Consider the following 15751-nt stretch of genomic DNA (forward strand, 5'->3'; position numbering starts at 1 on the left):
AACAGGCGCCACCGACAGTCATTTACACAAACCCAAAGAAAAGAAAGTGAAAGTTGCGACTTCCCTTTTGTGGCTGGTGAGTCCCTCTCCCACGACCGTCAGCGTGGTCGTGCCTGGCCCCGACCTCTCTCCCGGCCGGCGAACCCTCTTCGGCACTGCCCGTCCGGACGCGCAGGTCCACCTGGCACGATCGCACCATGCCACAGGCCGACTCCGGACACGAACCGCTTAAGTGGTCCGTTCCGTGCTACAGTGATAACCGAGCGGTGTTATCGTCGGCCTCGACGGTTCCGATTAATTATCGGGCGTATTAAGCCCACAACGAACCCTTTACGTGAAGCAGGATGGAGGGTCAATAATGAAAAGACGAAGCGAAACGGGAAAACAGTTCACACAATGCACATTTATTACGCGACACACGGAAAGCACACATATATAGCCAAACAGTCAAAATGCACATGTAGTAGTTACAACAAAAGAAACAACGACGCAGAGTTACTACCGACTACGCACACACGGCAACACTTATACAGTTCTACTTTACAGACGGCGCCAACACACATTTACTCAAAAGCAAAGGAAAGAAGCCACCCTCATAGACAAGGGGCAGACGGGCCTGTAGGCCAATATGCGCGCGTGACCTGAAGGAGCGGCCAGGTCCGCGAGACCAGGTGGGTCCTACCCGCGTCCTCGTGACGCGTTGGCGGACGAGCCGCAGATGTGGCCGCGTGGCTGTGCCCCGACTCCGTGCTCCTTGGCGGGTTTCGTTGGCACGACGTTTGGAGTGGGGTGGGAACGGGGCCCCCTTTTTGCACTATCTCAGCGCGGGGGAAAGGGGGAATTGTTGATGCCCTGGGGGAGGAGAATGGCTGCCTGGCTTGGGTCCCGCGACGAGCGATCTCACACCGCGACCTCGTCGCCGACCGCCGTCCTTCTCGCCTCGGACCCGAGCTCCTTGGCCTCTTCCCGCAACTCTCCTCAGCTAACTGCAGAACCCAACTCGATGACTTCGCCACCCGACTCCACTCTCTGCCACACCGATGGCTCGACTCACTCTTTCTCTGCCGACACACACTGCTACTGCCACACTCTGCTCTCCAACCAAAAACTGACTCTCCCACTGCCACACTCTGTTCTCCAACCAAAAACTGACTCTGCCACGATTCACCTTGCGCTCGCCGTTTTATAGGCCGGCAGGAGAAAACAATATGCAAATTTCCGGATCAGGATGACCTCGGGGGCGGAGCCACGCTCGCCATATGGACGGAGGAAAAGTGGGCGTGAACCTCCCCTGATCCTAGAATTTGCATATATCGATTTCACATAGACGTGCCTGGAGGCGGGGCCAAGCCGCTCCGCGCTTGCTTATTGGACGGATCAGAAGTGGGCGTGTAGCGTTCTTGATCCGAATTCTCCCTCAGAAAGGCCGCTATTTGCACTCGCGGCTTGGTGCGTATCTTGAACGAGCCCAAGACAGCCCGTCGCTCAGTGTTCACAGATGGTGCGGGAATGGCCGTAGAAGAGAGAGGTGAGGGTGGTGGAGGGTTTATCGGTGGTGGTTTGATGGTTATGGCGGTTGAGACATGGTTGGTTCAAAATAAAGATAGAACAGAAAAACGGCTATCTCAAAGCGTCGCAGCCCGAAAGAATCACATAAATTCCCTCTAAACAACGGGTTTGGGGCTAACTACACATGTACTTAGAGTTATCTCACCTACCGGCCCTGAATGGTGGTTTGCGAATTTCCACAGCCGTAACAATATATATATATATATATATATATATATATATATATATATATATATATATATATATATATATATATATATATATATATATATACATATACATATATTTTTCGTCTCCAAAGTCTACACCCCCTTTCAAATTTTTCACCTTTTGTTACCTTATAGCCTGGAATTAAATTGCATGAAATCAGACTTTTCCCAGCTTTATTTACACATCGTAACTTACAACTTCCAAGTGAAAAACAAATTCTACAAATTTAGAAAATGTATTAAAAATGTAAAACTAGAATTTCTTGGTTGTATAAGTGTCCACCCCCTTGAGTTAATACTTGGTGAAAGCACCTTTAACAGCAATTACAGCTGTGAGTCTGTTGGGATTGGTCTCCACCAACTTTGCAAACCTTGATTGGGCAATATTTCTCCATTCTTCTGAACAACACTGTTCAAGCTCAGTCAAGTTGCGTGGGGAGTGTTGATGGACAGAAATCTTCAAGTTATGGCATAGATTTTCGATTGAATTTCGGTTGGTGCTCTGACTGGGCCACAAAAGGACATTAATCTTTTCCTTGCTTAGCCACTCCAGTGCAGCTTTGGCTGTGTGCTTCATCTCGTTGTCATGCTGAAAGGTGAACTTTCGTCCCAATTTTAGCTCTCTTGCAGAGGGCAGCAGGTTTTCCTCTCGGATTTTTCTGTATTTTGCTCCATCCATTTTTCCTTCCATCCTGACAAGTGCCCCAATCTCTGCTGATGAGAAACATCCCCATAACATGATGCTGCCGCCACCATGCTTCACAGTATGGATGGTGTTCATTGGTGATGTGCTGTGTTGGGTTTGCGCCAAACGTAACGTTTTGCATTTAGGCCAAAAAGTTCCAACTTGTTTTCGTCAGACCATGAAACTTCTTGCCACAGGGCTTCAGAATGTCCGTAATGTTTTTTTTTCATACCTCAAACGGGACTCAAGGTGGGCTTTTTTGAGTAATGGCTTCCTTCTTGTCACCCTAATGTACAGGTCAGACTTGTGGAGTGGTTGGCATATTGTTGTCACATGCACATAGTGACCATTCTTTGCCATAAAAGCATGTCACTCTTTCAAAGTTGGCATTGGCCTCTTGATTTGCCTCTATGATCAGCCTCCTCCTTGAATGGCTATCCAGTTTGGAGGGACGGCCTGAACTCGGCAGGGTCTTGGTGGTACTATACGCCTTCCACTTCTTAATTATTGTCTTGACTGTGCTCCAAAGGATATTCAAGGCCTTTGAAACATTTTTATATCCATCCCCTGATCTATGCCTTTCCACAACATTATCCTGGAGGTCTTTTGAAAGCTCCTTGTTGCTCAAGGTTGAGTCTTTGCTGTGTAATGCACTACTCAACAGGGGAAACCTACAGGAAGAGCTGATTTTATTCTGAAATAATGAAAAATCACTGCAATTTTTTTTTGTATACCTTGTCGAGGCTCGTATGAGAGATAACACACAACACACATCAAGGGGGGCATGAGACAAGAGGGGCGGGAGTGGGAAGGACAAAACAGTGGGAAACAGTGACATTCGGAGATCAGTGGAAGGGAGAGGGATGGGGTGAGGAACAGGGAACATTGGGTACACAAGATGGACATCACAGGGACTTTCAGGAAGGAAAGCAGGGAATTTGAAAGAGGTGGGTTTGGGGAAGATTAACGGGGGTAGAAAAGATTGAGGATTTGGATGGCGGATGATAAGAGGTGGTGGTGAACAGCTTTTTTTAAGGCCTGGAGGGAAGAATGGGATTGAATAGAGTGAGGGAGTTTGTTCCAAAGGTGGGAAAAAAAGAGGAATGAAAGAGCGAAGGTGAGCAGTGATTGGTGATTTTGGTAGTTTTACCAGAAGGGGGTTGTTGGCGGACCTTGAGTGCCCTGTGGAAATATGGTTGGGACATATCGCAGATAGAGCAGGAGGGGGGGGGGCGAAACTAGAGAGGAGACGGTAGAAGACAGAAAGATCATCGACCTGCCTGTGGTGAGAGTGAGAGGCCCAAAGACAGCCTCATCACAGGAGATACCAATGATCTGAAAGGCTGTGGTTTCCACAGCATCATGGCAGATAGTGAGACACAGAAGCTTGAAAGAAAGGACATTTTCCAGAGGATTGTTGAGAAAGTGGATTGGGGGGGGGGGTCCAAACGGTCCTTTCGAAGAGACATAGTGAGAGTGTGAGATTTGTCCGGATTGAAAGACATGTTCCACGTGTTGGACCAGTTCGTGATTTTACCCGGATCTGCAAAGAGCGAAGAAACTGCTGCTTGCCGGTCTGAGGGATGACAGATGGTTGGAGTCATCAGCAAAGAGAGAAAGAGGATTTTCCAGAGTCGGAGAGATCATTGATGAAAACCAGAAAAAGAACAGGGCCCAGAACACTACCTTGAGGAACTCCAGCCTGGACAGGAAGAGGGGATGAGAGAACTCCATTTAGGGCCACACGTTGGCTGCAACAGGAGAGGAAATCTGCGAGCCATGCGTGGAGATGGCCTTGGATACCATAGGAAGAGAGTTTGGTGAGCAGGGCAGGGTGCCAGATTGTGTCAAAAGCATATGATATGTCTAGGGATGTGACTCTGATTTCATGTCCGGCACTGAGGACCAACATCCATTGTTGGGAGAGCAGAAGCAGCATATCCAGGGTGGAGTGACCTGGTCTGAAACCAAAATGATGATCGGAAATCAAGCCAATTTAACACAGATGGAGGCCAATTAACTTGGTGTGTTTTTGAAGGTGATTGGTTAATGGTTACACCAGGCTAATTTACCATTGCTATCACAAGGGCAGTGGACACTTATCCAACCAAGATATTCTAGTGTTGTGTTTTGAATAAATTTTCTGAAATTTGTAGAATTTGTTTTTCACTTGGAAGTTGTGGGTTATGTTGTGTAAACAAAGCTGGAAAAAGTCTGATTTAATGCAATTTAATTCCAGGCTATAAGGCAACAAAAGGTGAAAACTTTGAAAGGGGGGTGTAGACTTTCTATCGGCACTGTATACGTATATCTTCGACTTTGCAAGTAACAGACAGACAGGGGTGAAAAAATGACCTCCATCCACCTTATGTGGTGGAGGTAATGATAGCACTTCTGTCATCGAAGTCGAGGCAGAACCAAAAGAATTCCAACAAAAAGGACATGGTGCCAATGGTTTACCCTCCAACTGTGATGTGTCACCCATTGCATGCGCTGCTGTCGATGACACAGTGCAAGATGAGTATGGGCCTTTGGCCTTCTTGACCTTGTACCCTGACATGAAAGTCTGTTCAGAACTGTCCGGGTCAAAATGTTATGTTTGATTGCTCCTTGCAGGTCCAATCTGAGAGATTGTGCTCTTGAAAAGCCGTTCCTTTCAGCAAGGATAACAACAACACAATCCGCGCAAGGGGTTGTAAGCCTTTCATGACCTGAATGAGGTCTCTTCGTTAACTGTCCAGTCTGAAGTACATCGTCACTGCCCTACAAATGCCATGATGAATACTGCATTGTGAAACAATGACTTTCCGAATCTGAATCTAAACTCATAGAATAATTCCGATTACACGAGCCAACTCATTTGGTGTTAAATCATGCCGAGCTATTTCTAAAGTAACTTCGCCCATACAGGTGGTAAATTTATAAAGTGTATTGATATGGATAGTGTGAGGACATGTACATAAACTTGCGAGAGATATTATTTGCACAAGAATTTTCAGGATTGCAATAATCTACAGGTAGTGATGATAATTGTGGCTGGAAGGATGACCTGGAGGTACGTACACTCGCCTCTAAGCAGTCCAGCCTGGATTCAAATTATCAAAGTCGGGGACTTATGGGACTTTTGGGTCCTCGGGAACTTTTTGGGACTTTTGCGTCCTCAGGAAGTTTTTAAGACTTTTGGTCCTCGGGGAAATTTTGGGTCATCGGGAACTTTTTGGGACTTTTGGATCCTCGGGAACTTTTTGGGACTTTCGGGGACTCGGGGAATTTTTAGGACTTTCGGGCCCTCGGGGACTTTTGAAACTTTTTGGTCCTCGGAAACTTTGTGGGACTTTTGGGTCCTCGGGGTCTTGGGGGTCTTGTCTTAAAGGGTCTTCAAAGTTCGAAGGGGTCTCAGCAGTCTAAAAAGGGTCAAAAGGTACATTTTAATCGTGTGTAATTAATGAATAGACGTACGTAATTCATAAACAAAAAAGTAGGCCATAACTGACACACATGCACGCACACACGCACGCACGCACCTTATCCATTTAAAGTAGATAATAATCGAGTACTCCTTCGCTATGTCAGCATCCGTTTTACACGCGCAATGTAAATTATTTATTATAACCACCTGAGTGCTGAGCTTTGACAAACATTCTGATGAAAAAAAACTAACAAAATTCATCACTTTTAACCATACATTGTGCGTTCATTTCGTGAGTGTTGTTTTCCCAAGTTTTTTTGACGAATCATTTGTTTCGTAGTTACATCATGTCGAAACTGTTTCCAAAAACTATGACTATACCATTTCAGCGACATCATCGTCAGTTCCCAATTCCACTGGGATTTTTAATGACAATAAATAAGGCCCAAGGACAAATACTACAAATTAAGATTTGGCCTTCACCTGAAAAAATCTGTGTTTTCCCACAGACAACTGCATGTCCCTTTATCATGTGAAACAGGATTTCATGGCATTAGTTACTATAGCAATCCACAATATGACACATTTGCTAAAAAAAAACATCATTCCCCCAGAAGCACTACTACTGTAGCACACCAACAATTCAAACAATCTGAACATCAAAGTCTACACACCAATCAGACATCAACAGTTTCATCTTCTGAAAGCCACGTCCACATCAACATTGATCTCATCACAACATTAATAAAACTAAATTTCCACCCTGACCACGAGGCACGACAGTGTCAGTAACATCAAAAACCTGATGTGTATCAACAATCACATTCATTGTTTACTAATTGCCATTTCATCAGGTCTTATTCAATGACAAACATTGTTTAAAAGGCATATGGTGGCATAAAACCCACGCACAACACAGACAATTGGAAGTGGATACCAACGGTTATGGTGGTGCCATAATGGTGAGGACATAGAGGTTGTGGGTTCAAATCCACAGTATTAAGCATTAACAGGGTTCCCACTTATTTTGAGATGTCTTTTTTAAGGACTTAAGGACTTTTAAGGGCTAAAATAACCCCTTTTTAAGGACCACATCCAAGAAATTCCAGGGGTAAATTGAGGTAAGTCACCTAGAAATTAACAAAGATAGTAAGTTTACAAAAAATCTATTTTAATAATGAACATACAGAACACAGCAGGAGCTTATTCAGTCGACAAGGCACAACGCGCCACACAGCCAATTGGCAAATTCACTTAACAGCTACTGTAGAATCAGCCAGGAGCAGTCACAAGTTTCCAGATGGCAGCACTCTCAATGTTAATGTGTTGTTATGTTAAAATGTTATGAAAAGTGCTGCCACCTGCAAACTTGTAGCAGCTCCTGACTGCTTCTACACTACAGAACAGTACATTTTGTAAGCTTCATGTCATTGTAATACCCCATTAGGACATAGCAGGCAAGGATTTAGCCTTCTCCTCAATTTCTCTTTCTAGAACTTTGAGTTCCCCCCGTTTTTGCTTGGCAGAGTGCCTGAGAGCATTTGATTTTACCAGAAGACTGTGGCTAGTTTTGCCACCTTTTGCCTCAGCCTCGTCTGCATATTTTTCTGACAATGTGGTCAGACCTTCTATGTCAGTTTCCAACACCTTTCTCTTTTTCAAACCATCCACTTCATCTTCAACCATTTTTCGTTTTCTTTGGATGGCTTCTTGCCCTTTCTTTCTTTTCTTTTCTTCAATATATTGATGGTATTTATGTCGAGAACTGGAGGCTGAGGATAGCAGTTCCTTTGTGATTTCAACTTTGAGCATTCCACCTACCAGTAAAAAATAATCAATAATCTGCCTCAGTGCCACAAGCATGCCTTCATCCAGGTTGTCCTTCTCTATCTGTCTGATGAGGGAAAAAAACCCTCTCAACAGACGCCTGACCATGGGAAACTAGCAACACTTTACGAACTACCCCCCACAACTTCTCAAACTTCTTGTTTTTACCCACATATTCATAGAGTAACACAACCGGGTGCAGTGGCGTGCGCCTGTAATCCAGCTACTTGGAGGCTTGGGTTGGAGGATCGCTTGAGGACGGGAGCTCTGTGCTGGGCCACGCTATGAGAGGGTGTAGGGCAGCCCGGAATCATGGCGAAACCCCATCCTTATCCCTGTGTCATAAGAGGCGACCAGGGTTGCGTCAGGAAGGGCATCCGGCGTAAAAAACCTGTGCCAAATCAGTATGTGGATCATAACGGATGATCTGCTGTGGCGACCCCTAACGGGAGCATCCGAAAGACGAACAACAATTCATAGAGTAACACATCTACCCTGTCATCTTCAACCTTGAAGTCCTTTAACCTAGACTTCAGTTCACACCCTACTACATCCTGCAGTAATTCTTTGTAACTCACAACCAACATATCTACATTATCACCATCAACTCTGTTCAGAGTCACCAAATTTTCCAACAGGCATTTGAATTTGGACTTTGAGTGTCCTTGATCAATCACCATCAACCTGGGATCCAGAGAAGCCATATCTCTGGCAAAACGATACTGAAGAGGAGACCTTTCAAAGATTTTTTTGACACATTTCACCACAAATAGCCTACATTATTCTTTGAACTGAAACACCTGGCGTTCACTGATGGCCTTGGTTCTCAGGAGGGACTTCAGTTCACTTTCAGCCTTGAAACCAACTTCAATCTTTTTGTTTTCTACCCTTTCCTTTTCAAGATCCAGCTTTAACAAGTCATATGCAGTAGAAGCATTTTGTAATGCAACTGGCTTAACACACCTCTCTCACAAATTTCTGACAAGTCTCTCAATATCATGAACAAGAAAGGGACCCATTGGCTTGTCTGTTTGGTACAAGGCTAAAAATGGTTCAACTGCACTGGCTACTGACCTGAAAAAAGACAGTTTTGCGACAGATAGCTTATCATTCATTGCACCATGCAGAGTTTTGTTAGAGTTGCTGGTTGGTTTCGGCTTCTTCTTGCTTTCACATGCCTCAACAAATAACTTCAGGTGAGGCCACAATAGAATAACTCTGCTGCAGACAGGACCATTCTCAACCCACCTGTGCTTACAAAATTTCAATGGGAAGTCTCAACACCCAGTTACATCAGTAAAATCATCGCGCCTGGCAGAGGTATCTTTACGATCGTCCATGACGTCCATGAACGACGATCGTCCATGACGGCTCTCGCTATTGGCTCCGTCAAGGCATGTGACGAAATATCGCAAGTTGTTTTTTTTTCTTTCTTTCTTTTCTTCTAGTGAAGACAAAACCTTTAGGACGCGGCTCTTGGACACATTTGTCCTTGTTTAGAATACTAGTGTGAGGAAAATGAAACACCCTTCACCAAATAACAGGAAAATCTGATTTTTATTGACTTTTGAACATTTTCCTAAAATTTAAGGACATTTAAGTACTTAAATTGTACAACTCAGAAATGGACTTTTATGGGTTTTAAGGACCCGTACGAACCATGATTAAGAAGCACATCATGAAGGCTTACTTCAATTTAACGGTTCTGGAAAATGAAAAAAAAAATTGCATATGGATTATTAATAATCGACATATTTCCTCATTGATTTAAACAATGTTCCTCTGCTTGTCTTCACTTATTCCTCTCTTCAGTCGAAAAGATGTCCAGGAAGTGTGTGGTGTGGTGAGCAGTATTGAGTACATCTGCCTGGCCTGTAACCATTGTTAGACTGCACACTTGTGCAGCATGATGAAGAGAAGGACATGCGGCAGTTTGAAAGCTGCTGCTGTGAGAACCAAACAAAACATGCCGGACATATAGCTGTGCCCCGAAAGGACGAAGGCGTAGTGAAACGTGGTGTCAGAAGCATGAATTGCTGCTGATCAGCACACGCGTCTTGTTAAACGTGAAGTGAGCGAGTACCCCGGGTTGAAATAAACTCAACGCACGATGTCGAAAAATGGTGCACTTTCACATGCATGTCTTATTGACTTATTCAAAGCATTGTAGCCTTGCCTCCGAAACTTGAACCTAGTGACAAGATGACACCTAATTGGTTGTGTTAGATGGTTATAAAATTGTAACTAACCTCAATGGTGAACTCAACCGCCACAGAGTAGAAATGTTTATTAAATGCATTAGGAGTGAGGCATTTGATGGAAGTGAGGCAAATGAATCCCGTTTGGGCCTAACTTGGACGAATCTCAAAACATGGATTAAAGACTTGACCTTGATTAAAGACATGTTCAGCAAAAGGATTCACTGGGAGCATGACGTGACATATGCATATCCATCAGTGCTCCACAGCCTTTCACAGTCATGCAAATAGTAATAAAAAAAAAACTAACATTGGAATTGGAGAGAGGCAATAGTTTTTGTGGTCAAAGATGATGTGGTTAGGAAGAAGCCGTTTCAAGGAAATAAGACAGACCTAAGGACGAGTTTATGTCGTGAGTGAGTGACCATTAACAAACTAGCGTAGTATATTAACGAACGAGCAAATACCACCAGTCGCTTCCCTGACGGGGAAACTGAGGGGGGGGGTGAAAGAGGGGTGAGAGTGAGAGAGGGTGAGGGAGAGAGAGGGGATTGAGTGAGGAGGTAGAGGGAGAAAGAGAGGAGGGAGGGGAGCGAGGAGGGACGAGGGGTGGGGGAGCAAGGAGGGAGGGAGAGTAAGGAGTGGTGGGAGAAGGGAAGGCAGACGTGCAATGGAGCATTAATTACTGTCTCATGAAAATTATTCTGCATAGAATAACAGTGAAGATGGGAACAAAATATTGTTTAAAATCCATTTTCTACAGGTCAAACGATAAACACCACCCAGACATTCCAGAGACAAACACCGCTCAGACGCGTCCGGGGGCAAACTCCTGTGCAGACGCGTCCGGGGGCAAACTCCCGTGCAGACGCGTCCGGGGGCAAACTCCCATCTGGTCGTGTCCGGGGCAAACTCCCATCCGGTCGTGTCCAGGGGCAAACTCCCATCCGGTCGTGTCCGGGGCAAACTCCCATCCGGTCGTGTCTGGGGCAAACTCCCATCCGGTTGCGTCCGGGGGCAAACTACCATCCAGTCGTGTCCGGGACAAACTCCTATCCAGTCGTGTCCGGGGGCAAACTCCCATCCAGACGTGTCCGGGGGCAAACTCCTGTCCGGATACGTCCGTGAGCAAACTCCCATCCAGACATGTTCAGAGACAAACAACGCCCGAACGCGTCCAGAGACGAACACCGCCCAAACAAGTATGGAGATAACCACTGTCCATATATGTCCAGAGAGAAAAGAGAGAAAAGAGGAGAGAAGAGGAGAGAAGAGGAGAGAAGAGGAGAGAAGAGGAGAGGGAGGAGAGGGAGGAGAGGGAGGAGAGGGAGAAGAGGGAGGCGAGAGGCGAGAGGCGAGGGGCGAGGGGCGAGGGGCGAGGGGCGAGAGAGAGGCGAGGGGCGAGGGCGAGAGAGAGAGAGAGAGAGAGAGAGAGAGAGAGAGAGAGAGAGAGAGAGAGAGAGAGAGAGAGAGAGAGAGAGAGAGAGAGAAAGATGGGGGTAGGGGATTTAGCAGAGAGAATATGTTATGCTTTATAAACAATGTGCACACATGCACAAAACACACACACACACACACAAACACACACACACACACACACACACACACACACACACACACACACGCTTGGCCAATATCGGCAATTTTCGGGAATCGGCAGGTTGGAGTTAGTGTGTTTACCGACTGCAGTACGTACTGTATACAACCCAGAAACCTTGAGTAGCTTTCACCGAAAAACGTTACATTTTTCATGACGTTTCAGGGAGATGTTCACAAACATGATTCTTTATAAACAGCTGCATGTGACGGGTGGAAAAAGAAAATTGGCTCGGTAATTTCTAAAATACGTCAATCCTGCAAACGGCTCAGAAATCTGGCGTTATCAAATATATTTTGCTTTGAAACTGACAAGGAGAAACATATAACCTTTGTAAAGCAAATAACCAAATGCTTTGGAGACAGGCTTGAGGACAAAGGGAAACTTGATAAACCTTCATAAGATACGGGATCAAACTCTGCCACCACGGTGCCCGTAACAGGCATGGCATGTCCACATGCCTGCGGAGAGTCCCTAAATTACAGATCCAAATCTACCCATATCCGTACATATATACTCTACCTTGTGTACGACAATATAATATACTATATTCTACCTTGTAGCAACTGCCGCCTGTACATCCCGATCGGGACACAAACTGTACCGCTATCAACTTACTGAGGGGCACTCAGTAAGTGGCTTAAGCACTCAAGCAAGCACTCCAATGGAACACCTGGCTGGGCAAGTGATTACATATTACCGTGGACAACACCATGTACCTGGAAACGCCCAAGCAATGCATAAATTGGACAAATTAACACCCTTTTAGCATCAGAACTGCTGCTAAATTCAAATCTGGAGCTTAAGTTTTGCTATTCTTATTAGTTTAAGAGATTCTCGTGGTCATGGCACGAGCTTAAATGAAATATAGCCACGAATTTTGGCGTCTCCGGGCGTTGATAAGCATTGCAATGTACCACCACAAGTGGCTCAAAAAACTTTTAACTGTCGCTTTTGTTGTTTTACACTGAAGGGAAAACTTATAGGGAGGGAATGGTGATTTTGAATATGACGTCTTTGACTTAGCATAGCAGTAATCACCACCATGACGGCTGTAGATAAGAAATTGTAGGTGGAGTCAGGCAAACTGTCCACCCAATGGACGGAACCCGGATGTATGAATGTACATGTGCATGCACAGCTCCTTTTATAATGCAGACAAATTGCTAATAATAATAATAATAATATGTTCCACACTAAATTGCTTGATAAACAAGATATTTTTTCCATTCCACATTGCGTGAATGCCAAATTTGGACAGCAACATTCCTAAAAAGCTATTTGAAGGTACAGGTGAAATAATCAGATCAGTGAGACCACCCACACACAGCTTAGAATGCATCGATAGGTTGAAAAAGCTCATCAAGACATTTGTTAAGGCAATGGGTTACAGAGAGCAGATTGAAACAAATGTTCATAAAAGCCAGAACATGACACAACATACAACAGCAACAGTTAGAACATTATTGATGAACAATTCAAATGCATTCTAAAACAATTTCAGTCGATACTGGGGGGGAGGGTGCCGTACAGCGGCACGTGGGAAATGCGTTAAAATGACAATTTTTGTATTTGATGTATTTGACCAACAGCTCGATTCAGTGGAAATACAAATGGACGTGCTATGTAATATGTAGGGCAATGTGCAAGGTATGGTGTGTAATTATGCACAGGTAATGCGAGGCAACGTATGTATTGTTCCATAATGAAATGTATGATAATACATGAAAGCCTCCAGGAAGGAAAGTTAACATCTACAGGTAAAGCTATAGGCTATGGATAGAGAGTTAGAAGGTGAGATTGCAATGCCAGATTGACTGATTGGACACAACTGAGCTATTAAACCCACTGATGAGGACCCACGGCTGAGGTTGTGGACCCACCGTTTGGAGAGGTTCTGGGCTGAAAGGGTCGAAACTTCGATGAAGAACGGAGCCCAGCTGATGATCCAGACAGTCGGAAAATCAATCAGTTACAAATTAATGAAGTTTATACTTTAGGCCGACAACTATTTCAAGGTTTACCATTACAACAGTTACGTTTAGGGTGTTGTAGAATAAGCACCATGTACAACATCCTTAAAAATGTTAATTTAATACATTAGGAATAGCCGTTACTGTTCAATAATCGATTGTGATTGTTGTGTGTAACAGATTTATATGAAAATAAAAGATGTGTGTGTGTGTGTGAACCCACGAGAGCATACCGTTGGAGAAAAGTTGGGTTAAAGGATGAGGCATGTGCTGTGTAAGATGGGGTGCAATGCAACTACAGTCAGTAGGTGAAGGTTTGAGGACATAACATAATTGGTGCAAAAGTGAAAAGCCTTCAATGGACAGTACATACATAATTATCTCTTGCTGACCAGCCAGGGTAGAGCTGGCTGTGCAGTTGCCGTTCTTTACGAGCCAGCTCGTAGTACTTGGCTTGTTCCTCCCGTGACAACGCATGCCACTGTAGAGACACAAATCATTGAAATGACTTTCATGAATCACACACTGAATAAGGTCTATTTTTTTTTTTTAATAAAATAGGTAGTAAGTACATGAATGGGAGCAACATCATGATTAATTTGACAAAAGCAATGTTCCATCATAAATGCTGAAAACTTCCTGGATTACAGTGCCATTACACAACATTTAAGGAAATTTAGCAGGTACTAGGAAAGGAAACTAAAAACGAAAAAAATTCACATATATGAGGGTGTGTTGAAAAGTAATACCTCTTATTGTTTTTTTTTTTTGAACGATATTAAAATGAAACAAAGACAGACACCAAGATCAATCTTTATTCTATCATAGTGCTAATTTATTTCTTAACAATGGTACCATTGTGGTCCACACACGTGTCAACGTTGAAGTAGTTTTGCGATGTTGTTACGATAGAATTGTGCATCCTGCTGACTTATCAGAGGGCTTGACATCATCGTCCGAAGAAAAACATTCTCCACGACGGTGTTCCTTGAGTTTGGGGAAAGAGATGAAAATCTGACGGAACCAAGTCGGGGCTGATGATGCTTTGTGATGGTACTCCATTGACCATCTCTTACTTTCAGGATCATAGTAGTGCACCTAACTCTCATCTCCAGTCAGTCATCCCCAGTCATCTCATCTCCAGTCAGTCATCCCAATTCTCATCTGCAGCACTTCACACTTCACAGCACTGGCAGCGTCAAGCTGCCCTGTGCCATTTTGACCAACGCAGCACTGACATATTGTGTCAGAATCAAGAAACTTCACACCCAGTGGCGGAAAGAACTAATGCGCAGACCGTGTTTTGTTTCATTCAAATATCTTACCTGTTTTTGGAGTAAAATAATCGAAAGCATTACTTTCAACATGCCCTCGTACAACCGCTATGCAATATTAATGAAAGCCACGAGTGTTCACCACCTGTATAATTCTACCAAAATCTAATGAGTTAAAATGCACAGGTACAGTTATATTTGTTTAATGCAGTTCTATTTTTAAGGTGAGTTTTAATCTCATCATGAGTCAGAGCTCTGCACTGAAGCAGGAAATAGAAAAACAGCAGATGCGTGGCCTTCCTCAACAACGCTAAAAGTGTGACTCAAGACTCACAAACCAAGCACAAAAATGCATAGATGGCTGCAGTCTTTCGGAGAAGAATAAATGCACAGGAATATTACTTAAAGAAATAGCACTAAGAAAATGACAGAACAGACAAACAAACAAGTGTAGGTTCTGTAACGGCAAAACAGAGAGCCTTCTCTTGAAATGCAAAACACTCATGCCAGAACAACTGTACATGCAAAGGAATAATAATTGGATATGTGTAAAAATATTAACCTGTCATTTGGAAGTCACGGAAGCACGTCACAGAAAGACTGCTCGATGAGGAAAATATTACCATTAATACACCAGGACCCCGAAAGTCACGGGGGATATGTTCCGGGAAAACCCCGCGAATGTTGAAACCGCGAATGTGGGGGCATTGTTTCAATTGGAAATGGGGGGGATAGGTTCCGAGGATTTCCCGAAAAATCCACGAACGTCGAGGAAAATCTCGCCAAAATGCAGGAAAATCTGTGAGTGTCGTGGAAAAATCCACGAGTGTTTTGCCATTGTTACAATGGAGACAAGGGGGATCATGTTAATGGTTCATGGTGGTATCTGGTTCAAAGAGGAAATTTTTAAAGTTTAAAATGTTTTCGACCACGAATGCACGATCACAGTTTAATTAAAGATTCTTACAAATAAAAAAGCCCACAACACCAGGTACCGTTTCCAATTTATT

General features: G+C 44.1%; 1 protein-coding gene and 1 pseudogene across 17 annotated transcripts in view; one reads left to right on the forward strand and one right to left on the reverse strand.

Moving 5' to 3' along the window:
- Positions 1-15751, reverse strand: part of LOC147018605 (transcription factor 7-like 2) — a 445180-nt gene that overhangs the window by 61105 nt on the left and 368324 nt on the right. For 10 of the 17 annotated variants that reach the window (XM_085898434.1, XM_085898433.1, XM_085898435.1 and 7 more), the window contains exons 10-11: positions 13841-13948; positions 13378-13434 (exon numbers count right to left, since the gene is read on the reverse strand). In XM_085898434.1, the coding sequence (XP_085754560.1) occupies positions 13378-13434; positions 13841-13948 (165 nt within the window). The remainder of the gene's footprint in view (positions 1-13377; positions 13435-13840; positions 13949-15751) is intronic. The other 7 variants (XM_085898440.1, XM_085898439.1, XM_085898437.1 and 4 more) reach the window with 1 other exon arrangement.
- On the forward strand, positions 7891-8031 carry LOC147018606 (signal recognition particle RNA; annotated as a pseudogene).

Source organism: Eptatretus burgeri, chromosome 10 (assembly GCF_056783735.1).
Source record: "Eptatretus burgeri isolate ZD-2024b chromosome 10, Ebu_testis_v1, whole genome shotgun sequence".
Lineage (NCBI taxonomy): Eukaryota > Metazoa > Chordata > Myxini > Myxiniformes > Myxinidae > Eptatretus > Eptatretus burgeri.